Source organism: Capra hircus (assembly GCF_001704415.2).
Source record: "Capra hircus breed San Clemente chromosome X unlocalized genomic scaffold, ASM170441v1, whole genome shotgun sequence".
Classification (NCBI taxonomy): domain Eukaryota; kingdom Metazoa; phylum Chordata; class Mammalia; order Artiodactyla; family Bovidae; genus Capra; species Capra hircus.
In genome coordinates, this window is record NW_017189516.1 from 9,461,237 (window position 1) to 9,487,040 (window position 25,804).

General features: G+C 37.9%; 1 protein-coding gene across 5 annotated transcripts in view; it reads right to left on the minus strand.

Moving 5' to 3' along the window:
• PHKA1 (phosphorylase kinase regulatory subunit alpha 1) overlaps positions 1 to 25,804 on the minus strand; it is a 175,154-nt gene that overhangs the window by 109,072 nt on the left and 40,278 nt on the right. For all 5 annotated transcript variants that reach the window (XM_018043850.1, XM_018043848.1, XM_018043847.1 and 2 more), the window contains exons 9-14: positions 25,402 to 25,455; positions 23,761 to 23,883; positions 19,520 to 19,615; positions 18,507 to 18,614; positions 14,516 to 14,594; positions 7,662 to 7,796 (exon numbers count right to left, since the gene is read on the minus strand). In XM_018043850.1, the coding sequence (XP_017899339.1) occupies positions 7,662 to 7,796; positions 14,516 to 14,594; positions 18,507 to 18,614; positions 19,520 to 19,615; positions 23,761 to 23,883; positions 25,402 to 25,455 (595 nt within the window). The remainder of the gene's footprint in view (positions 1 to 7,661; positions 7,797 to 14,515; positions 14,595 to 18,506; positions 18,615 to 19,519; positions 19,616 to 23,760; positions 23,884 to 25,401; positions 25,456 to 25,804) is intronic.

A 25,804-nucleotide genomic window follows, 5' to 3' on the forward strand; every position in this document is an offset into this window, starting at 1 on the left:
GATATAATTAGGGCTGATTTTCATTGTTGTATGGCACAAACCAACACAACACTGCAAAAGCATTTTTTCCTCCAATTAAAAAATAAATTAAAAATATGGGTGCTAAGAAAGACAAAGAACAGTAAGCTTTGACTGCTAGTCCTTTCCTTTTTGGTTAATTCCCTCTCGATTTAGATCTGCATAACTGTATGGAAATTGAGTGTCTGGAGTAGGTTTGGTAACAAGGGAAGGAGGCTGGTTTGGGGCTGGACAAAATTTGGCTTGGCTTTAATTATTATTATTATTTTTAACATAAATTTATTTGTTTTAATTGGAGGCTAATTACTCTACAATATTGTATTGGTTTTGCCATACATTGACATGAATCTGCCATGGGTGTACATGTGTTCCTCATCCTGAAGCCCCCTCCCACCTACCTCCCGTACCATCCCTCTGGGTCATCCCAGTGCACCAGCCCCAAGCATCCAGTATCATGCATCGAGCCTGGTCTGGTGATTCATTTCACATATGATATTATACATGTTTCAATGCCATTCTCCCAAGTCATCCCACCCTCGTCCTCTCCCACAGAGTCCAAAAGACTGTTCTCTTTTGCTGTCTCGCACACAGGGTTATCATTACCATCTTTCTGAATTCCATATATATGCGTTAGTATACTGTATTGGTGGAGAAGGCAATGGCACCCCACTCCAGTACTCTTGCCTGGAAAATCCCATGGATGAAGAAGCCTGGTAGGCTGCAGTCCATGGGGTCTCCAAGAGTCAGACACGACTGAGTGACTTCACTTTCACTTTTCACTTCCATGCATTGGAGAAGGAAATGGCAACCCACCCTGGTGTTCTTGCCTGGAGAATCCCAGGGACGGGGGAGCCTGGTGGGCTGCTGTCTATGGGGTCACACAGAGTCGGACATGACTGAAGTGACTTAGCAGCAGCAGCAGCAGCAGCATACTGTATTGGTGTTTTTCTTTCTGGCTTACTTCACTGTGTAATAGGCTCCAGTTTCATCCACCTCATTAGAACTGATTCAAATGTATTCTTTTTAATGGCTGAGTAATACTCCACTGTGTATATGTAACACGGCTTTCTTTGCCATTCGTCTGCTGATGGACATCTAGGTTGCTTCCATGTCCTGGCTATTATAAACAGTGCTGCAATGAACATTGGGGTACGTGTGTCTCTTTCAATTCTGGTTTCCTTGATGTGTATGCCCAGCAGTGGGATTGCTGGGTTGTATGGAAGTTCCATTTCCAGTTATTTGAGGAATCTCCACACTGTTCTCCATAGTGGCTGTACTAGTTTGCATTCCCACCAACAGTAAGAGGATTCCATTTCCTCCACACCCTCTTCAGCATTTATTGCTTGTAGACTTTTGGATCACAGCCATTCTGACTGATGTGAAATGGTACCTCATTGTGGTCTTGATTTGCATTTCTCTGATAATGAGTGATGCTGAGTATCTTTTCATGTGTTTGTTACCCATCTGTATGTCTTCCTTGGAGAAATGTCTGTTTAGTTCTTTGGCCCATTTTTTGATTGGGTCGTTTATTTTTCTAGAATTGAGCAGCAGGAGTTGCTTATATATTTTTGAGATTAATTCTTTGTCAGTTGCTTCATTTGCTATTATTTTCTCCCATTCTGAAGGCTGTCTTTTCATCTTGCTTATAGTTTCCTTTGTTATGCAGAAGCTTTTAAGTTGAATTAGGTCCCATTTGTTTATTTTTGCTTTTATTTCCAATATTCTGGGAGGTGGGTCATAGAGGATCCTGCTGTGATTTATGTCGGAGAGTGTTTTGCCTATGTTCTCCTCTAGGAGTTTTATAGTTTCTGGTCTTGTGTTTAGATCCTTAATCCATTTTGAGCTTATTTTTATGTATGGTATTAGAAAGTGTTCTAGTTTCATTCTTTTACAAATGGTTGACAGTTTTCACAGCACCACTTGTTAAAGAGATTGTCTTTAATCCATTGTATATTCTTGCCTCTTTTGTCAAAGATAAGGTTCCATAGGTGCGTGGGTTTATCTCTGGGCTTTCTATTTTGTTCCATTGATCTGTATTTCTGTCTTTGTGCCAGTACCTTACTGTCTTGATGACTGTGGCTTTGTAGTAGAGCCTGAAGTCAGGCAGGTTGATTCCTCCAGGTCCATTCTTCTTTCTCAAGATTGCTTTGGCTATTCGAGGTGTTTTGTATTTCCATACAAATTGTGAAATTATTTGTTCTAGCTCTGTGAAAAATACCATTGGTAGCTTGCTAGGGATTGCATTGAATCTATAGATATCTTTGGGTAGTATACTCATTTTCAATATATTGATTCTTCCAATACAGGAACACAGTATATTTCTCCATCTATTAGTATCCTCTTTGATTTCTATCACCAGCATTTTATAGTTTTCTATATATAGGTCTTTAGTTTCTTTAGGTAGATATATTCCTAAGTATTTTATTCTTTTCATTACAATGGTGAATGAATTGTTTCCTTAATTTCTCTTTCTATTTTCTCATTATTAGTGTATAGGAATGCAAGGGATTTCTGTGTGTTGATTTTATATCCTGCAACATTACTATGTTCATTGATTAGCTCTAGTAATTTTCTGGTGGAATCTTTAGGGTTTTCTATGTAGAGGATCATGTCATCTGCAAACAGTGAGAGTTTTATTTCTTCTTTTCCAATTTGGATTCCTTTTATTTCTTTTTCTGCTCTGCTTGCTGTGGCCAAAACTTCCAAAACTATGTTGAATAGTAGTGGTGAAAGTGGGCACCCTTGTCTTGTTCCTGACTTTAGGGGAAATGCTTTCAATTTTTCACCATTGAGGATAATGTTTGCTGTGGGTTTGTCATATATAGCTTTTATTATGTTGAGGTATGTTCTTTCTATTCCTGCTTTCTGAAGAGTTTTTTTTTTTTTATTATAAATGGATGTTGGATTTTGTCAAAGGCTTTCTCTGCATCTATTGAGATAATCATATGGCTTTTATTTTTCAATTTGTTAATGTGGTGAGTTACATTGATTGATTTGCAGATATTGAAGAATCCTTGCATCCCTGGGATAAAGCCCACTTGGTCATGGTGTATGATCTTTTTAATGTGTTGTTGGATTCTGATTGCTAGAATTTTGTTAAGGATTTTGGCATCTATGTTCACCAGTGATATTGTCCTGTAGTTTTCTTTTTTTGTGGCATCTTTGTCAGGTTTTGGTATTAGGGTGATGGCGGCCTCATAGAATGAGTTTGGAAGTTTACCTTCCTCTGCAAGTTTCTGGAAGAGTTTGAGTAGGATAGGTGTTAGCTCTTCTCTAAATTTTTGGTAGAATTCAGCCGTGAAGCTGTCTGGCCCTGGGCTTTTGTTTGCTGGAAGATTTCTGATTACAGTTTCAATTTTCGTGCTTGTGATGGGTCTGTTAAGATTTTCTATTTCTTCCTGGTTCAGTTTTGGAAAGTTATATTTTTCTAAGAATTTGTCCATTTCTTCCAAGTTGTCCATTTTATTGGCATATAATTACTGATAGTAGTCTCTTATGATCCTTTGTATTTCTGTGTTGTCTTTTGTGATCTCTCCATTTTCATTTCTAATTTTATTGATTTGATTTTTCTCCCTTTGTTTCTTGATGAGTCTGGCTAATGGTTTGTCAATTTTATTTATCCTTTCAAAGAACCAGCTTTTGGCTTTGTTGATTTTTGCTATGGTCTCTTTTGTTTCTTTTGCATTTCTTTCTGCCCTAATTTTTAAGATTTCTTTTCTTCTACTAACCCTGGGGTTCTCCATTTCTTCCTTTTCTAGTTGCTTTAGGTGTAGAGTTAGGTTATTTGACTTTTTTCTTGTTTCTTGAGGTATGCCGGTATTGCTATGAACCTTCCCCTGCTTTTACAGTGTCCCACAGGTTTGGGGTTGTTGTGTTTTCATTTTTATTCGTTTCTATGCATATTTTGATTTCTTCTGTCGTTTGTTGGTTATTCAGCAGCGTGTTGTTCAGCCTCTATATGTTGGAAGTTTTAATAGTTTTTCTCCTGTAATTGAGATCTAATCTTACTGCATTGTGGTCAGAAAAGATGCTTGGAATGATTTCAATTTTTTTGAATTTACCAAGGCTAGATTTATGGCCCAGGATGTGATCAATCCTGGAGAAGGTTCTGTGTGTGCTTGAGAAAAAGGTGAAATTCATTGTTTTGGGGTGAAATGTCCTATAGATATCAATTAGGTCTAACCAGTCTATTGTATCATTTAAAGGTTGTGTTTCCTTGCTAATTTTCCTGTTTAGTTGATCTATCCATAGGTGAGAGTGGGGTATTAAAGTCTCCCACTATTATTGCATTATTGTTAATTTCCCCTTTCATACTTGTTAGCATTTGTCTTACATATTGTGGTGCTCCTATGTTGGGTGCATATATATTGATAATAGTTATATCTTCTTCTTGGATTGATCCTTTGATCATTATGTAGTGTCCTTTGTCTCTTTTCACAGCCTTTGTTTTAAAGTCTATTTTGTCTAATATGAGTACTGCTACTCCTGCTTTCTTTTGGTCTCTATTTGCGTGGAATATCTTTTTCCAGCCCTTCACTTTCAGTCTGTATGTGTCCCTTGTTTTCAGGTGGGTCTCTTGTAGACAACATATGTAGGGGTCTTGTTTTTGTATCCATTCAGCCAGTCTTTGTCTTTTGGTTGGGGCATTCAACCCATTTATGGTTAAGGTAATTATTGATAAGTATGATCCTGTTGTCATTTACTTTTTTGTTTTGGGTTTGAGTTTATACACCCTTTCTGTGCTTCCTGTCTAGAGAAGATCCTTTAGTGATTGTTGGAGAGCTGGTTTGCTGGTGCTGAATTCTCTCAGCTTTTGCTTATCTGTAAAGCTTTTGATTTCTCCTTCATATTTGAATGAGATCCTTGCTGGGTAGAGTAATCTGGGCTGTAGGTTATTTTCTTTCACCACTTTAAGTATGTCCTGCCATCCCCTCCTGGCTTGAAGAGTTTCTATTGAAAGATCAGCTGTTATCCTTATGGGAATCCTCTTGTGTGTTATTTGTTGTTTTTCCCTTGCTGCTTTTAATATCTGTTCTTTCTGTTTGATCTTTGTTAATTTGATTAATATGTGTCTGTGGGTGTTTTGCCTTGGGTTTATCCTGTTTGGGACTCTCTGGATTTCTTGGACTTGGGTGATTATTTCCTTCCCCATTTTAGGGAAGTTTTCAACTATTATCTTCTCAAGTATTTTCTCATGGTCTTTCTTTTTGTCTTCTTCTCCTGGGACTCCTATGACTCGAATGTTGGGGCGTTTAACATTGTCCCAGAGGTCTCTGAGATTGTCCTCATTTCTGTTAATTCATTTTTCTTTTTTTCTCTCTGATTCATTTATTTCTACCATTCTATCTTCTATCTCACTTATCCTATCTTCTGCCTCTGTTATTCTACTGTTGGTTCCCTCCAGAGTGTTTTTTTTAATCTCATTTATTGCATTATTCATTATTGATCAACTCTTTTTTATTTCTTCTAGGTCCTTGTTAAACCTTTCTTGCATCTTCTCAATCCTTGTCTCCAGGCTATTTATCTGTGATTCCATTTTGTTTTCAAGATTTTGGATCATTTTCACTATCATTATTTGGAATTCTTTATCAGGTAGATTCCCTATCTCTTCCTCTTTTGTTTGGTTTGGTGGGCATTTATCCTGTTCCTTTACCTGTTGGGTATTCCTCTGTCTCTTCATCTTGTTTATATTGCTGTGTTTGGGGTGGCCTTTCTATATTCTGGCAGTTTGTGGAGTTCTCTTTATTGTGGAGTTTCCTTGCTGTTGGTGGGGTTGTACGGGTGGCTTGTCAAGGTTTCCTGGTTAGGGAAGCTTGTGTTGGTGTTCTGGTGGGTGGAGGTGGATTTATTCTCTCTGGAGTGCAATGAAGTGTCCAGTAATGAGTTATGAGATGTCAGTGGGTTTCGTGTGACTTTGGGCAGCCTGTATATTGAAGCTCAGGGCTGTGTTCCTGTGTTGCTGGAGAATTTGCGTGGTATGTCTTGCTCTGGAACTTGTTGGCCCTTAGGTGGTGCTTGGTTTCAGTGTAGGTATGGAGACATTTGATGAGCTCCTGTCGATTAATGTTCCCTGGAGTCAGGAGTTCTCTGGTGTTCTCAGGATTTGGACTTAAGCCTCCTGCTTCTGGTTTTCAGTCTTATTTTTACAGTAGCCTCAAGCCTTCTCCATCTATACAGTACTGTTGATAAAACATCTCCTTTTGAAGACAATGGGCTGCTTTTCTGGGTGCCTGATATCCTCTGCCGGCATTCAGAAGTTGTTTTGTGGAATTTACTCAGCGTTCAAATGTTCTTTTGATGAATTTGTGGGGGAGATTGTGGTCTCCCTGGCCTATTTCTCTGCCATCTTCAGCTTTCATTATTAAAAGACCACTCTTGGTGAAGGAAAAAAGTACACACACAGACACACAGACAGACAGACAGACAGACAGACACATACACACACACACACTATAGACTTTGGGTTTGTAAGTGGGAATCTACTATCTAGGCTATATTCTTTATTTATATATTTACTCATTTGTGGCTTGATTTAAGATTGCATTAATTTCCATTTGGTGCTATAACAAATTAACATAAACTTAGTAGCTTAAAACAACATAAAAGTATACTCTTATAGTTCTAGAGGTCAGAAGTCCAAAATGAGCGTTATGGCTATTATGGGGTAAAATAAAAATCAACGTGTCAAGCATAACTGGTTCCTTCTGGAGACTCCAGGGGGAGAATCTGATCTTTGACTCTTCCAGCTTCTTAGAGGATAAGGCCAGTAGCCTTATCACTCTAATCTCTTGCTTCTGTCATCACATGTCCTACTTCTATAGTCTGACCTCCCTCTGGGTACCTCTTATAAGAAGACTTATGACTATATTTAGTGCCCACCTGTATAACCCAGAATAATCCCCTCCACCAATCTCAGTTTCCTTTACCTAATAACACCCAGAAAAATCCTTTTTGCCATATAAGGTAATGTTCACAGGTTCCAGGGTTTAGGGTCTGAATATCTTTCAGGGCCACTACTGAGCTTCCCACAAAGATAGTTTAGAAATTTTGCACATCCTTTTTTTTTTTTCTTAAAGTTAACATCATAGTAATTTGTTTAATGTGAAATTTGTAATAACTTGCATAAATTTTTAATTTGTAGTAATTTGTTTAATGTGTTTATCACCAAATTTAATATATACATTGAATAAAAAATAAGTACTAATTAAAAATAAGTATTAGATCAAGAATTGGAATTTTAAAATATTATCAACTAATTCATTACATGACAAAGTATAAATGACCTAGACACAAGCTCCTTGGCTATTAATCTACATAGAATTCCTATTTTTCAAAACAGAAATATAGGTCCCAAGAAAGAGAAGAAGAACATATTGGTTAAGCACACACTTGGAACGAAGATACAACATTGCCTGGTAACAATCATGCCCTTTGTATCAAAGAGTTCATAAAACACACTGAAAATTATCAACCCTGTTCAGGGTATATAGGGTTAGAAACTTTGATTCCAGAGACTCTAAATTCCATTTCAGATCTAGTTTAATAAAGCAATAAAAATAAAACATCAAGAAAATATAAAATGGAAGGAAACAAGCCTGTATTGAATAATGCTTTGATTCTAGCAGGTTAGCCAATCTCCTTACCTAGGCTGGAATAAATGTGGCTGAGAATACGAGCTGGTTGTACTCTGATGGGGTATACCTCAGCAATGGTCTCCACATCAATTCCCTTGTTCTTCAAAATGGATTTGATTTCTTCTGTTTCAGCTACAATGGAAACTGTAGGAAAGAAAAAAAAAGATGAGGTTAACAGAAAATTTTATTTCAACAGGAACCTAAAGATCTCTCAAGAAAGAAAGTGAAGTAGCTCAGTTGTGTCTGACTTTTTGTGACCCCATGGACTGTAGCGTATCAGGCTCCTCTGACCATGGGATTTTCCAGGCAAGAGTACTAGAGTGGGTTGCCATCTCCTTCTCTAGGAGATCTTCCCAACCCAGGGACTGAACCCAGGAAGTCCAAAAGATCTCTCTCAAGCTACACAATATTTTTTGAAGGGAAGATAAAAAGAAGAGAAGGAAATTAACAGTTATTACAAACTTAGGAAACAAGCATCATGCTAGGTACATAACGATATCTAAATGGAAAAGGAACTAAGACCTTGTGACTAGAATATTCAATTCTGTTTTTTGTCTATATACCTATGTGCCTCTAGAGAACACCACGCTTGCTTTGTATCTGGGTTTCTATGTTTAAATAGAAAAAAAGAGGCCAGGGACAGCATTATGAAGATAATAAAGAATAACCTAATGATACAAATCACTCTATAGCTAGAGAATGACAGAAGGCAAGGTAAATTCAGGATAAAGAATTGAGGTGCCCTATTTGAAATTGTGTGTGGTTGTTCTGGGGGATGGGGATAACACTTTTCTAGACTCAGAGCCTACCAAGCCTGGCAGCTCCCTTTTCATCCTCTTACACTCACATCTCAGAAGTGCTCATCATACTCACAAGGGAGAAGAAGTCCAGGCCAGCTCACTGACTCTTCCATTTATTTTCCCTTTATGGGACTGATACCTGTCTGGGAGCCAATAATCTGAATGGGACCTCAACTGGCTTAATGCTAAGCAATAGGGGCGAACATGAGCCCTACTCCTGCTTCTCTAGTGCCACTGTGTTGTGTTAGTTGCTCAGTCATGTCTGATTGTTTATGACCCCATGGACCCCACCAGGCTCTTCTGTCCATGGAATTCTCACGGCAAGAACACCGGAGTGTGTTGCCATTCCCTTCTCTAGCTAGTGCCACAAGGTGTGTTGAATTGGGTTTATGAGAAAATTAAGGTGCCATTTGGTTCATGCCAGCTTACTAGTATTGTCTATGTTGAGTTTGGGGGGCAAAAGCCTAGTTAACAAAGTGCTACTCTGCATTCCTTTTCCATTATCTTTTGTGTATTTTTCTGTCTTGGGGAGCTCATGGTATTGTGTTGCTGTGATCTGGGGCAGGATATGCAGGGTACTGTGATTACAAGGTCCTCTGGATATAACACCACCTTGATTACTTCTAACTGAAAAATGACAAAGATTCTCCAGGGAAAATATACAAAGGTAGAATAATGGTGGGATGACAAAATCCAGGGAAACACATGTGGTTATCCTTTCATTCACTAATAAACATTTACTAAGCACTTTAATGGATAAGGCATTATGCTAAAAACTAGGGATTTAGAGATGAATAAGTTAGTGTTTCCTTCAAGGAGCTCACAGTGTAACAAAATTGTCACATACATAAACTGATTATAAAACAAATTGTAAATTATATATACATATATGTGTGTATATCTATCTATATGAACATTATGAGACCCCCCCAAGAGTGACACCTATCTAGTCTGAAGTTGGTAGAGGGAAGTTTCAGAAAAGACTTCCTGAAGGAGTTGATGTCTAAGCTGAATTTGAAAGAATGAATACGTTAGCCAGGAGAAAGAAGGGAATAGGAATGAGGAAATTAATTTTAGGTTGAAGACCGAGAATGATCATAAAACATGAAAACAGAAAAGAGTATGTGTGTGTGTGTATGTGAGAGAGAGAGCAGTGGTGTGGGGACAACATATATTTCAATACTGCTGTAGCATGAAATATTTGAAAAGTGGCAAAAATAAAAATAAACAACCCCCCACCAGCAACAAAATAAATCTGGAAAGGCAAATAGTGGTTAGAACATTATGGAGAGCATGTGCGTCACTTTAAGGATTTTGCATTTTATCCTTGAGTACTGATTTCCAAATTGCATTCTCCTAAGTCCTAGGGTTCTGCAGAGAGCAATGCAGTTGGAAGCAGGAGTAGAGGGGACTAAAGGAAAGGTAAGTGAACCACGTTCTGGGGCCCTAGGAATACTTTCAACCCAACAACTCAGCATTTTATGTTTTATCAAATATTTAGAAAATGCTTACTTGGTACCACTTATGTGCTAGATACTACCATATGCTAGAGATACAAAGATAGATATGATCCTTGGAGAAAATGACATTTGACATTGAGTCTTGCTAGAAGGCTGAATAGGAGTTACTCTGGCAAGCTGAAGGTAAAGGTAAGGAAGAAGTTGTTCCAGACAAAAAATAGCATAGACAAAGACTCATGGGCAACAGAAAACCAGGTAGATCTAGGAATAATAAAAAGTCCTTTATAGCAGGAGCATGGGGTGTAAAAGGACAATGATGAGAAATGACACTGAAGACAAGGTCAGGGACCAGATCATAAAGAGCCTTGTAAGTCTTGTTAAGAAAGTTGGTAATGGGAAGCCCTTGCAGAGTTGTAATCGGGGGAATAATACATCCATATCTTTATCTTAAAAAGAACATATTTGAGTTGCTGAAAGAATAAACCGATATACTATAGTCGACCTACACTGAAGATGAGGAGAGCACTTAAAAAGTAACACAAGAAAGAGATGCTGATTACTTAGATTAGGATCATGACATTGGTACTAGATAAACTTGATGGATTTCTGAATTATTTAGAAGGTAAAGAAATCAGAACTTGTTAACTGACTGAATGTAGGAGATGAGAGAGGGGGAGATATTGAGAATGTTATTTGCGTAACTGTGAGAAAAGTGTACCATTTACTGACATAGGCAAATAGGGAGAAAAGCAGGCATGAGTGATGTAGAACTAGGAGGGTACAACTGATTACTTTTAGACATTCTGAATTTAAAGTGCAGAAGTCATTAGCATAGAAAGAGATAAGATGGGTCAAGGAGAATGTATAGAAAAGAAGAAAAAAGGACCTAGAATATAACCTTCAGAAATTTCAACATATAAGAAATGGGCAGGTGAAGGAAAACCTGGGGGTGGGAGTAAGAGGTTCTTGTCTTATAGCTTATATTTTCTCTATGGTATAGGAGGTGAGGTCATCTACTGAGAGGGGAGAAGTGAGGAGGCAGGAAAAGGGAAAAGGTGAGCAATGAGAGGAGGCTGAGATACAGTAACAAATATTCTGAGTAAGAAGAGCAGTGGCCTATGGACAAAACTCCCAGGAATACCAACAGTTAAGAGGCAAGCAGAAGAGAAAGCCCAGAAAGAGAAATAATAAAATTTAGGTTGAAGGAGATCTAAAAATGTATTGTCTCATAGAAGACACAGGAGTTAAGAGTCTCAGAAACAAACAATAAGTAAAACAGAAAGACCCACTAAGAAGTGGATTGAAAAATATTTACTGAGTTTGGCAATAACTTAAGCAAAAGCACTTTCAAAGGAATAATAAGCTAGTTGTAAAGGACATCAGAATGAATGGAATATAAATAAGTGGAAGTTTGGATAAGAAAGGAAGAGTAGGATAACTAGAGGATGATGAAGATGTCAATTTACTAAAAATCAGAACCAACAGAGAAGAGTTTAAAGATGACAGGAAAGAGCAGGTTTCTAGGAAGGGTGGGGAAAAGGATAGGATCAACCATCAGAAGGGAGAGTTGGTGCTGAAGAGGAGAAAAAGCAACTGCTCTGAGACTAAAGAAAAAGAGGTAAAAATGGGTTGAAGATATAAATAAGGATGTAGTTGGGGTTTGGGAAATTGACAAAGATCAGAACATTAAGATTATTCAGCATGAAATAGCAGGCCAAAAATGAGGCTGAAAATAAGCAGTAGGGTTGTTGAGAAAAATGAAAATGCTGACTAATAATAAGAACAAGGACTAACAGGAAGCACTGTGGGCCTAGCTGAGTTGGAAACTGTGGATTTACAGCACTACTGCTATGCTCACTTGTTTGATTTTTTTTTTTTTCCTAGAAAATTTTAGCAAGGCAGGTATAGGATCAGAAAATAAGAAAGGTGATCTGGAGCTACGATTTTCCTGTGTGGGTGTAGCAGAAGTATGGTGCACTGGTGATTAAGATATTTAGACGACCAACTGAAAGGTAAGGAAGGATATTGTCATTGCTCAGTTGCTAAGTTGTGTCCAACTATTTTGTGACCCATGGACTGTAGCCCATCACGCTCCACTGTCCATAGTATTTCCCAGGCAAGAATACTAGAGTCAGTTGCCATTTTCTTCTCCAAGGAATCTTCGTGACCCAGGGATTGAACCTGTGCCTTCTGCATTGGCAGGAGGATTCTTTACCACTGAGCCAACAGGGAAGCCAGGGAAGGACAGACTAGGAGAAAATAGACAAAAGTGTAACTGGGGGATGGGGTGGGGAGAGAAAACTGAAACAGTATGTAATTATGACTGGAGATTGGGACTTTTGGCATTGGAATATCTGAGGTAAAATAATTCTAATGTTTGGTCCTCAAAGTGAGTAGAGTAGTGGTAGAAGGGAAGGTCACTAGGGTTATGGATATCCAAGAATTCTGAGGCTAAAATATTAGATGGCACTTACTCTGATGTTGAAATCTATCACTATGGCAGGAACTGAGGAAGAAGAGGAGGCTTTAAGCCAAGTCTCAAAGTCTCGAATGAATGAACAAGAGTAACCAGGAGACTAATATAGCCAGATGGCACAAGCTTCAAAGGGGAGCAAGCTTTCTCATGGAAGGAGAGTAATGGTCTTTTATATAATGTTTGTTATGTACCAAATACTTCAGAGATATCGCAGGTTTGGTTCCAGACCACTGAAATAAAGTGAATATCATGATAAAGCAAGTCACACAAATTTTTAGCTTCCCAGTCTATATGTAAAAGTTATGCTTATACAAAATAAACTTATGGTTACCAAAAGGGATGACAGGGTAGAGGGGGGGATAAACTATTAGGAGTATGAGATCAATATATACACATTACTATATATGAAATAGGTAAACAAGGGAACTACACTCAATATCTTACAGCAACCTATAATGGAAAAGAATCTGAAAAAGAATATATCTGTATGTGTGTGTATATATATATATATATACACACACATATATACAACTGAATCACTTTGGTGTACCTTTGAAACTAACATAACATTGCAAATTAACTATACCTCAATTAAAAAATAAATAAAATTAAAAAAGAGTTACGTTTGCACTATGCTTTAATTTATTGTGTGCAACAGTATTGTATCTAAAAACACAATGTGAATGCCTCAGTTAAAAATACTTTATTATTATTAAAAATGCTAACCATCATCTGAGCCTTCAACAAGTCATAGTAGTAACATCAAAGATCACTGATCCCAGATTGCTATAACAAATACAGTAATAATGAAAAGCTTGAAGTTTTGCTAGAATTATAAAATGTGACAGACACATGAAGAGAGCAAAGGCTCTTGGAAAAATGGTACCAATAGACTTGCTTGACACAAGGTTGCCATAGACCTTCAATTTGTAAAAAAAAAAAAAAAAGAAAGAAAAAAAACACAGAATCTGCAAAGAACAATAAAGTGAAGCACAATAAAATGAAGTATGCATATATGTTGATAAAAAAGACTATCTTTATGACCACATAGGATGCCAAGTATAAGAAGGTTTAGAAAATACAAAGGATTATTTTTCTATATAGAATCAGTTCCAATGGAGGTTGGGATTGAAATGGAGACATATTGGAGGAGCTTCACAGGAGGCTGTGCTGCTGTGCTGTGCTAAACGACTTCAGTCGTGTCTGACTCTTTGCGACCGCATGGCCTGTAGTCCGCAAGGCTCCTCTATCCATGGGATTTCCCAGGCAAGAATACTGGGGTGGGTTGCCATTTCCTCCTCCAGGCGATCTTCCCGACCCAGGGATCAAACCCGTGTCTCCTACATTAGCTGGCGGATTCTTTACCACAGAGCCACCTGGGAAACCCTTCACAGGAAGAACTAGTATCATATTGGACAGCGTTTTGGGGGAGTCAAAAGTCACCTGGAGTTTTCTACTCTAGGAGACTAGTATAATAGTGATATCATTGAGAGAGTTGGGAGAGGTAAAAGGGTGGAAAGGAGACAAAAAAGGTCAGTTTTGCATTTAAAGCATAAGCTACAAAGATCCTTTATATATATATTATGGCTAGAATTCTTAACATGTTTATAGAACTTAGCCAGTGTTTTGCATAAAGCAGATAACCTCAAAATTTAAGTTAATTTCTAGGAGCAAAAAAAAAAAAAAAAAAGGGTTTGAACATTCTCTAAAGAAGTAATAGTTGGAGCCATGAAAGAAATTTATTATGAAGGAGGCAGCCCTAGTGAACACATGCAGGGTGTAAATACAGAAATAACAAGTGTATAAGACTAAGTATACAACCATTAGGAGGATATGAGAAGAAAGAAATATTAGCAGAAAAAGCATAGAAGGAATACTCAGGACAAAAACAGAGATAATCAGGAGGCTATAATATATCATGGTGAAAAGAAATGAGTTTCCAGAAAAAAGAAGTGGTTAAGAGTGGTTAAACATTTGCTCATAAGTAAGATTAATAGCAGAACCAAGTTTATAACATACATTTTTAAGCCTAACAAAATACTTCATAAAGAATAAAGTCATCATTTACTGGCCCAAATCAGACCTTTTAATATAAAGTTTTTAGATGTTGGGAATAAGAATACATACCTTGAACCACAACATCTGGCTTTGGTACAGTAGAAAACCTACGATTTAGGGGATCAATTTCTCCAGGAGCTAAAAATCCCTAAAGAAAATCCATAAAAAAGACAGATTATTATATCTCCAAAGAAAGCTAATATTGGAGGAGAAATAACATACCAGTGCCAGAAATGCGTACCATAACATGTGAGAGGCAAGTATGGAAAGAAAGCAAATACCTTTACTGTATGAAAGTGTTTAAACTCCTGAATTCACATCCAAATTAAATTTTGTCTGGAGTTAATTTCTAGTGGCTGCCACAAATTCTTTTTTGGAAATAGATGGGGTATAAAAGATAAACAGAAAGTTTTCTAGTTATAACTTCATTTTCTCTGCATGCACATGATTATACAATCAGACCACAATGCTTATAATCAATAATTTAAGTCATCAGTCCTGTTGCTTTCACATTTACTCATATGCACTCTATGCTTTCTTTTCAGCAGATATCTTTTGACTTGACCTGAGTCTCTGTCTTTGATGAAATAGGATGAACTCATCCACTTAGCCCTTAAGAATATCATTTATCTCCTCATTTTTAATAGCATTTAATTTATTCTAATTGAATGAGAAAGTCACCAAGTAAAGATTTTAAACAAATCATTCTGCCCATTATTGCTACATTTATAATAATGTCAACCAAAGATAAACCTTTATGCTGTACACCTGAAACTCATAGTGATCTATGTCAATTATACCTCAAACCTGGGACAAACAAAACAAAAACAGCTGTAGAAAATACACAAGTTACTTATAAATAAGTCAAAGAGTCTGGCTTAGAGAGGAAAGCTAAGTCCCACCCTAGATCCTCTAGGAGAGTGGTCCCCAACCTTTTTGGTACCAGGGACTGGTTTCATGGAAGACAGTTTTTCTACAGACTAGGGTGAGGGGCATGGTTTTAGGATGACTCATATGCATTACATTTACTGGGGCTTCCCTTGTGGCTCAGCTTGTTAAGAATCTGCCTGCAATGTGGGAAACCTCGGTTTGATCCCTGGGTTGGGAAGATTCCCTTGGAGAAGGGAAAGGCTACCCACTCCAGTATTCTGTCCTGGAGAATTCCATTGACTATATAGTCCATGGGGTCGCAAAGAGTCGGACACGACTTTTACTTTCACTTATTTCTATTGGTATTACATCAGTTTCACCTCAGATCATCAGGCTTTAGATCTTGGAGGTATAGGATCCCTGCTCTAGGATTATAGGGTTATAAGAAGAGGTGGCAAGAATACACAGAAGAACTGTACAAAAAAGATCTTCATGACCCAGATAATCACGATGGTGTGATCACTCATCTAGAGCCAGACATCCTAGAATGTAAAGTCAAGTGGGCCTTAGAAAGCATCACTACGAACAAAGCTAGTGGAGGTGATGGAATTCCAGTGGGGCTATTTCAAATCCTGAAAGATGATGCTATGAAAGTGCTGCACTCAATATGCCAGCAAATTTGGAAAACTCAGCAGTGGCCACAGGACTAGAAAAGGTCAATTTTCATTCCAATCCCAAAGAAAGGCAAGGCCAAAGAATGCTTAAACTACTGCACAATTGCACTCATCTCACATCCTAGTAAAGTAATGCTCAAAATTCTCCAAGCCACGCTTCAGCAATACGTGAACCGTGAATTTCCTGATGTTCAAGCTGGTTTTAGAAAAGGCAGATGAAACAGAGATCAAATTGCCAACATCCGCTGGATCATGGAAAAAGCAAGAGAGTTCCAGAAAAACATCTATTTCTGCTTTATTAACTATGCCAAAGCCTTTGACTGTGTGGATCACAATAAACTGTGGAAGATTCTGAAAGAGATGGGAATACCAGACCACCTGACCTGCCTCTTGAGAAATCTGTATGCAGGATTTTGAGAAATCTGTAATCAGGAAGCAACAGTTAGAACTGGACATGGAACAACAGATTGGTTCCAAATAGGAAAAGGAGGACGTCAAGGCTGTATATTGTCACCCTGCTTATTTAACTTCTATGCCGAGACATCATGAGAAACGCTGGACTGGAAGAAACACAAGCTGGAATCAAGATTGCCAGGAGAAATATCAATAACCTCAGATATGCAGATGACACCACCCTTATGGCAGAAACTGAAGAGGAACTAAAAAGCCTCTTGATGAAAGTGAAAGTGGAGAGTGAAAAAGTTGGCTTAAAGCTCAACATTCAGAAAACAAAGATATGGCATCCGGTCCCATCACTTCATGGGAAATAGATGGGCAAACAGTGGAAACAGTGTCAGACTTTATTTTTGGGGGCTCCAAAATCACTGCAGATGGTGACTGCAGCCATGAAATTAAAAGATGCTTACTCCTTGGAAGAAAAGTTATGACCAACCTAGATAGCATATTCAAAAGCAGAGACATTACTTTGCCAACTAAGGTCTGTCTAGTCAAGGCTATGGTTTCTCCTGTGGTCATGTATGGATGTGAGAGCTGGACTGTGAAGAAGGCTGAACACCGAAGAATTGATGCTTTCGAACTGTGGTGTTGGAGGAGACTCTCGAGAGTCCCTTGGACTGCAAGGAGATCCAACCAGGCCATTCTGAAGGAGATCAACCCTGGGATTTCTTTGGAAGGAATGATGCTAAAGCTGAAACTCCAGTACTTTGGCCACCTCATGCGAAGAGTTGACTCATTGGAAAAGACTCTGATGCTGGGAGGAATTGGGGGCAGGAGGTAAAGGGGACGACAGAGGATGAGATGGCTGGATGGCATCACTGACTCGATGGACATGAGTCTGAGTGAACTCTGGGAGTTGGTGATGGACAGGGAGGCCTGGCATGCTGCGATTCATGGGGTTGCAGAGAGTTGGACACGACTGGGCGACTGAACTGAAGTGAATCCTATAATGCCTGGGTTATAGCTTATATGATAACCTTTAATGGGGAAGTAGATTTGTCAACAATTCTGGAAGACTCTGAGAAAGGGAAAGCTTCTTATGGCTCAAAATGTCACAAATAAGCTGAACATAAAGTAAGAAATTCCTAAGTGCTTCGTTAAGAACTGTATCAGCAGAGTTTAATGTAAAGAACTTATAAAGGGCCCCTTATCAACAAACAAAGAAACAAAACACTATGATGCTCATAAACACTTGTCATGGTACCTAAAATTTTCTCATCAGTTTATTCAATTAAAGAATGAAACATGTTGCTTGGAAAAGTTAGCACTTAACTCCATTAAGTCATTACAGAAAAAACGTGAAAGTGTTAGTCACGCAGTTGTGTCTGACTTTTTGTGACCCCATGGACTATAGCCCACCAGGCTTCTCTGTCCATGAAATTCTCCAGGCAAGAATACTGGAGTGGGCAGCCATTCCCTTCTCCAGGGGATCTTTGTAACCCAGGAATTGAATCCGGGTCTCTTGTATCGCAGGCAGATTCTTTACCATCTGAGCCACCAGGGATAAATCATTACTATCCAAGAACAATTACGTTCACAGTTACCAGACAAGGCACCACGGGGCATTTCCAGCCTGATCTCAGAGCAACTTCAAGTACAGTACCAGGGTAGGAAGCCCTGGGCAAGCATGAGGGACATGGTTACCAGGGGGAAAGATTTTTTTTTTTTAGGGGGAAAGAATTTTGCCAAGGATTGGCCATGTTCCCACTCTGGAAGTGGAGGAAATTTTGTAATTAAGGCAGAACACAAAAGGCTACTCACAAATATTGTTGTTGTTTAGTCACTGAGGCGTGTCTGACTCTTTTGCAACCCATGGATTGTAGCCTCCCAGGCTCCTCTGTCCATGGGTTTTCCCAGGCAAGAATACTGGTGTGGGTTCCATTTCCTTCTCCAGGGAACCTTCCTGACCCAGGAATTGAACCTCAGTCTCCTGCACTGCCAGGCAGATTCTTATGACTGAGCCACCAGGGAAACTTGCACTCACAAATGAGTTCCTGACAAATCTGTTTGTTATGGTGACTGAAGCAGAAAAGTAGAAGAGCCTTGAAGTTTCCGCTTACCTCTGCCATCAAGCTTCCTAAAATGTATAGAGACTGTCCCCACATATGAGGCAGTTTGCCCATGGGGACTCGGTCCACAGTGTGAGGATTTTTATATTCTTCATCAACCTAAATTAAAAAAGATAACAAGATAAAGAAAAAGAAGGTTTAAGATACTAGACAACAAAAAGCGCGAGTCTGGACTGTGATTCATATTCTATAAAACAGTCACATATGCAATACACTACAAAGTCAAGCACTATGATAGCAGTCTAGGACAGTACTTCTCTAACTGTATGCACCACCTGAGGTCTGGTCCAAAGGCAGATTCTGACTGAGTAGATGTGGGGGAAGGCCTGAAATCTGCATTTATAACAAGCTCTCAGGTGATGCTGCTGATGTTTCTAGGAGCTTAGTCCATTCAACCCCACTAGCATGGAAGACTGCATCTCTCCCCCAGCTAATGTTCTGCAATGGGAGACAAGGAACAATGGTAATCACAACTGGCATTTTGAGAAAATGGAGACATACTTCATTTTCCAAGCCTGATCTACTCTATTAATCACAGATGACTATATCACAGCAGAAAATATCAAATACTGAGCGTTTACACAGAACTTCACTCTAGTTCAGCCTACTGATCTCCATGCCATTCTCAACTTTAAAGTTTGACTAAAAAAAATAATCTCTGAATAATTTATTTAAAAAAATTGAGATATAGCTGACATATAAAAAGGCCATATGTATTTAGCATATGCATCTTGATGAGTCTGAGGATAAATATACACCCATGAAACTACCATTGAAAGGTTTGGTCTTGCCCTCATCTCACTCAGCAATGGTACCATAACCAGGCCTGCTTTAAAACTTTATTTTCAAAGGAATAAAATAATATTTTTATTGTCCTATACCTAAAGACAGACTCTAGAACATTAAAATCAAAAGATTAAAATTCATTTGAGTCAGACAAGGCAGTCCTTTTGAGGTACTGCTTCTCTTCCCCCAGCTCCATATTAGGGCACTGTCCAGCTCACCTTGTCAGGAGGAACACTGTACAACTCTGGCAGAAGTGGGACTCCATTTTTGCCCTTGATGAGGACTGCTTCAAGAGCCTCTCTGTATTCTTGAACCTGTAGATAAAAGAAAAGGAGAACAAAGTTTATAGAGAATTACCTTTGGGGAGCTAGAAGAGGGTTGTAGCCAAAGAAGATTCTATTGTAAAGGAATGTATTCACCTAGAGAAAGGGAGAAGAAAGGGAAGTAGCATTTACTAAATGCTTATTAGAGGTCAGATATTATGCTAGGAGTTTTGCATATGTTAATGGATTTAACTTTAATAACCATCCAGGTATGTGTAATTAAAGCCTATTTACAGGGAAATTAAGGCTCAAGGAAGTTATGAGCTTGTGGAAGATGACACAGCCAGTACAAGGTTGAGTCCAGATTTGAGTCCAAGTCAACCTGCCTCCATGGGTCTACTTTTATCCACTATGTACTAACCTAAGTACAGCTTATTGACTGTATATGTAATTGCTTTTAAAACTGTATTGTCCCTGCTAAATTAAGTTTCTATTATGATCAAGTTTACATTTTTTGCTTAACAATTTGCTGTAGATTAGTAATACATAAAAAGTAAAAAAAAACACTATAATTTATGGTGGAAAAAATATACAGTCAGTTCTGCTGTAATAGTTGTTTTGAAAGCACAAATGTGTTCCAACGCATTTGATATATTAGTGAACGATTTGAGCATAACATAAATTTCATATCTGCTTATGCACAATTTCAACCTGAGAATGCACTCAGCTGAAAGGAGTCTTGTAAGAATACACAACACACACACACATATACACACCTCAGGAGAACCGTGAAACACAATCCACATGCGGTGTTATAACCTTCCATCCAATTTTAAGTAACTCTCCTTCTAAAACTCTCCAGCTGCGCTTATGGTCACTTTGGCTACATGGCTCTGTGCCTTTCCTTCTACTTAATTTCCCCCTCTATTCCCTCCTCGGCTTATTTTTATTCTTCTCTGCTTAATATTCTTTTTTTTCCCCCTCTTAAACTATCTCTTGAGCTATGGCTCAGTTGGTAAAGAATCTGCCTGCAATGCAGGAGACCCTGGTTCGATTCCTGGGTTGGGAAGATGCCCTGGAAAAGGAATAGGCTACCAACTCCAGTGTTCTTGGGCTTCCCTTGTGGCTCAGCTGGTAAAGAATCTGCCTGCAATGCAGGAGACCTGGGTTTGATCCCTGGGTTGGGAAGATCCCCTGGAGAAGGGAAAGGCTACCCACTCCAGTATTCTGGCCTGGAGTATAGTCCATGGGGTGGCAGAGTCAGACACAACTGTGTGACTTTCACTTTCACGCTCTCTCTCTTTTCTTCTCTTCCTCTGGCACATGGAGTAGCAAGCATGGGAGCCCTGTGAGGTGCACATACTCACAAGCAAACTTCAGCTGTTTTCCAAGTACAAGGGCTATATCTTTGTGGTATTTATGTATTTCTTAAACATTTAACATGTATAAAGCTGTGGTACTGCTTTTTCAATTATGAGAAAACCAAACACTAAAAATTATATTTGAAATATGAAACAAGTTAATCCAAAATTTTAATAATATTAAATTTAATAAATATTTTAATAGTAGCATAATATTTTATATGCATGATCTCTAACTTAACATTTCCTTCTTGTTGAACATTTAAATTATCACCAGACTTAATTTGTATGAATGTAATAGTGATGAGCAGAATTGTATGTAAATGTATGCTATTTGCAAAATAGTTTTCTCAGAATATAATTTTTGAAAGAGGAATGAATGAATGCTTTAAAGCCACTAATGTCTATTTGTGGTACTGTTTTTATTAGGTTCCTATCATTTTGTATATATTTCTGAGAAACGTTTTAAGTGTTGTTCCCAGACCACATTTTCCCACAAACCCTAGTTTTTAATTCTTGAATATGCAGAGCATGGTAATTTTTAGGTAACATATGTGTCTCATTATAGCCAAACTGACTGTACCTTGCACTTATCACGTCTTCATCTGTGGAATTCAAAGAATTTTAGTGCTATACAGTTCTTCAATGAAGAGAGAAAAATTATTCTCATCATATGTACAGGCATATCTTGTTTTATTATACTTTATTATGCTTCACAGATACTGCGTTTTTTTGTTGTGTTTGTTTTTACAAACTGAAGGTTTGTAGAAACCCTGCATTGTTCAAGTCTACTGGCACCATTTTTTCAACAGCATTTGCTCATTTTGTGTCTGTGTGTCATGTTTTTTGGGATTCTCACAGTATCTCAAAGCATGTAAAAGCAAAAGATTATGACCTATGGAAGGCTCAGATGATGCTTATTATTTTTTAGCAATAAATTATTTCTAATTAAGGTATATACATTGTTTTTTCTTTTAGCCATAAAATGCTATTATACACTTAATAGAATGTAGGATAAACATAACTTTTATAAGTACTGGGAAACAAAAAAAATTCATATTACTTGCTTTATTGACATATTTGCAGTCTTTATGCTGGTCTGGAACGGAACCTGTGAATCTCTGAGGTATGCCTGCACAGAGAAACTAAAGAAGTCAATGACACTACCTAGGCTACTCAGTGGTCAGTAGCAACGTTGGGAAAAGAAAAGAATAAAAAAGAATCCAGGTCTTCCAACTCTTTTCTTCCTCCCAAGAGTTTAAAAAACCTAAATGTGTTTATACTCAGTTGGCACATTTAACAAATAAATCTTTCTTTGAGCAAGCACAGTTTTTGATAAGTTATTTTGTAGAATTTGAAAAGGACTGAAAAAAATGGTAGAATCAAAATAGGGTGGTCAAGATATGGCAGGTATTTCTATTCTTGTTTTTCTTGCTCAAAAAAATATACTCTATAATTTACTAAAGCTTAGAGAAATAACCCTTTGTGCCCCTGAAACTTTGGTGTAACTCTATTATTTAAACTCACATTGGTAATTGCAGACTACTATTGGCCAAAACATTCAAATTACACAAAGCTGTATTTTATGTAACTGAGTAAAATGAATTCCAAATGTGTTGTTTTTACATCCAAGTTTAGAACACAGCCAATTTGCAGAATGCCTGACATTAAAGTTACTTGATTAAATTGTCTAGTCTCACTGTTTTCCAACAATGGTTTCTGAACTACTTTATTTGTGTAGCTAAAAAAGCAATGATGACTGTGTTTTGTGGGGTGAGGACAGGGTATAACTGGGTTGCTGTTTTGTTTTGTTTGCTTAAGTCAGAACATCATTTCCAAGATTTGTTTTTTAAAAAGACATATAAAGTCAGGAGGTAAATTCAAGTATTTCTGATGACTAAGGCAAATAGACAGGGCTTGTTATTCTGCTTTCTATATTTGCTAAAAGTCAAGTCTGGTCTTCTAACTCTTGTTTTTAAACACTATTTTGTATTGGGGTATACAGCTGGTTAACAATATTGTGATATTTCACGTGAACAGTGAAAGGACTCAGCCATACATATACATGTACCCATTCTTCCCCAAACTATCTCCCATCCAGGCTTCCACATAGCACTGAGCAGATTTCCCTGTGCTATACAGTAGGACCTTGGTTATCCATGTTAAAATATAGCAGTGTTTTTCTAGGTCTTTTAACTCTTTTTGTTGGGGGGAGGAATGCAGTCAAAATTTTACTTTTTTCGATTACTTAATTTAATTGGAGGATAATTACTTTACAATATTATGATGGTTTTTGCCATACATCAATGTGAATTTGCCACAGATATTTATGTTCCCCCCATCCTGAACTCTCCTTCCACCTCCCTTCCTGCTCTGTCCCTCTGGGTTGTCCCAGAGCACTGGTTTTTGGTGCCTTGCTTCATACATCAAACTTGCACTGTTCATCTGTTTTACATATGGTAATGTACATGTTTCAGTGCTATTCTCTAACATAGTACACTCAACTACTAGTCTCTAGGAAAGTGGTACTTAACCTTTTGGGAAACAGGGACCAGTTTTGTGGAAAGGAATTTTTCCACAGACCTAGGGGCATGTGGTGGTTTCGGGATGATTCAAGTGCATTACATTTGTTGCATACTTTATTTCTAGTATTACATCAGCTTTACCTTGGCTCATCAGGCATTGGATCCTGGAGGTCAGGGACCCCTGTGAAGACAACTGTGTGTCCTCCCTATTAGGAAGACTTCCATTTGGGCATAAGGTCAGCACAGTCATTAACTGAAAGAGGAAGACGTAATAACCATCTGCTGAAAAGCCCTTTCCCCAGCGCATTACCTGTTCTGCATTGCCACTAAAGACCCCATCAAGGATAAAGTATGTCCAGAACAATGGCCATTCACACTCAATGTTTTCAAATAACTTCAGCTCAGCTGGTTCATAGTACAGACGATTGGGATCCTAGTAAAGACAATAAACAAAGTCTGTCTTATTACTCCAAGATCAGACTATATCTTTAGTTCAGAGGTATTACAACACAGTCTTTCATCACTAATAGTTTGTTTCAGAGAAGGCAGCTCACATACACACTCTCCTCCTTTAGCAAATACTGGTGGCTCAGACAGTAGAGTTCGTCTGCAATGCAAGAGACCTGGCTTCAATCCCTGGGTTGGGAAGATCTCCTGGAAGAGGAAATGGCTACCCAACCCAGTATTTGTCATATGGTTCTAACTAGTAGAACTAGGATAAAAATGATACTACAGGCAGAAATATGAGGAAGTGAGACTAATTTGTAATAACCTTGAGTCTGGTTTTGTACTTGTTAACTTTGAGTTAGTAGCAGAACATACAAATAAAAATGTTTAGAAGGACAGCAAGTTGGGAATCATCCTTGAAGATGTGACTCATGAAACAAAAGTTATAGCTGTAGTACCTATATACAATGAATAAGCAGCCCAAGAACAGAAACTCGCTAAATCCTCAGTTTGGTGAAGGAGAACAGAAAGAGGAGAAAAATTAGGGTGGCATTGAGTTGGGGAAATTAAAATAGGAAAATAATTTCAAGAAAATGTTGTGGTAGGTAACATCAAACCTATTTTTATTGTGTTTTCTTCAGTGTCTATAGTGAAATCAGTAAAATCTAGTTATAGTCCATAAAACTATGCAAAACTATCTATCATCCATTGTAATTTGGATTATAATTTGAGTAAAATTAAATTCATCTAAAAAAGAGAATAAGGACTGAGAAAATGCTACTAGATTGATTACTCAGGAGATTATGATGATGTTTCAGAGTACAATTTTAATAGATTAATGGGGGCAGAAGTCAAAAGGCCTAAAGTATAACATGGAAGAGAGGAAGTAAACCAGAAGAGTTTGAGCTCAGTAATTAAAAAAATTATAATGGCTCTCAACCAGCTGACCTGAGCTACATTGCCAATGAAAGTAATTAACAATCACTCATTCTCTTTTTAATAATACTTAATTTTCTTCATTGATATTTCCAAGGAAAATTTTTGACAAGTGGAACAAAAAAAAGTTAACTTTTCAAGATCAAGTACTATTTAGAATTAATCAACTGCAAAAGGTGGAAGGGATCCAAAAGGATCTACTGACAAAAAGAGTTTTCCTTTGTAATTATTGAATATTTCAGGAGGAATACTTTGAGACTATGTAAATATTCTGTTTCTGCTAAAATTTTCATCCAGTGATTTAAGCATCCATCAGTAGCTCTCTCCTGAAACTAAACAACTTCAAGAGGTGGAAGGATGTACACTTTCCTCTATTTTATTCAATATGGAACAGCTCACAGAGAAAACCTGGCAACTAATTCCCAAAAAGGCAGCAAGCATCAGTCATTGTTACCCTGTTTAGTAATTATTTGAAGTAATATTGATGAGATACATATTTTCTCTGAATGAAGCTGCAGTTAGTAGTGACCATTCTATCTTGGACTCATTTTGGGGAAAACAAACCTACCTCTTTAGGAGTTTTATATCCATCTCGTAGAAAGCGACAACAACCATAACGACCCTGGAAATGCAGAGGAAACAAGTAAGAAGCACGTACATTGGTACAGCAATATAATTAATCAGAAATGCATCCTCTACAACAGCTACATGTGCCAACCTTTCAACCACATAGAAATTATACCTAAAAAATAACTTTAAAAACTCTGATATCAGTCCAGCAACAGAAACCAATTTCAGCAATGTGATTTCAAGTGAGGGCTAAGTTATAGGCTCTTCCCCAAAGCAAAGTTCTTATTTTATCTTTTCCATGGCTTTCTACCATCGGATAAGTCTATGACAGCCCAATTACGAACCTATGTGGTTCTGCTCACACAGTTCTTACAAGACCGCAGATTTTTGTTTTTAAAGGA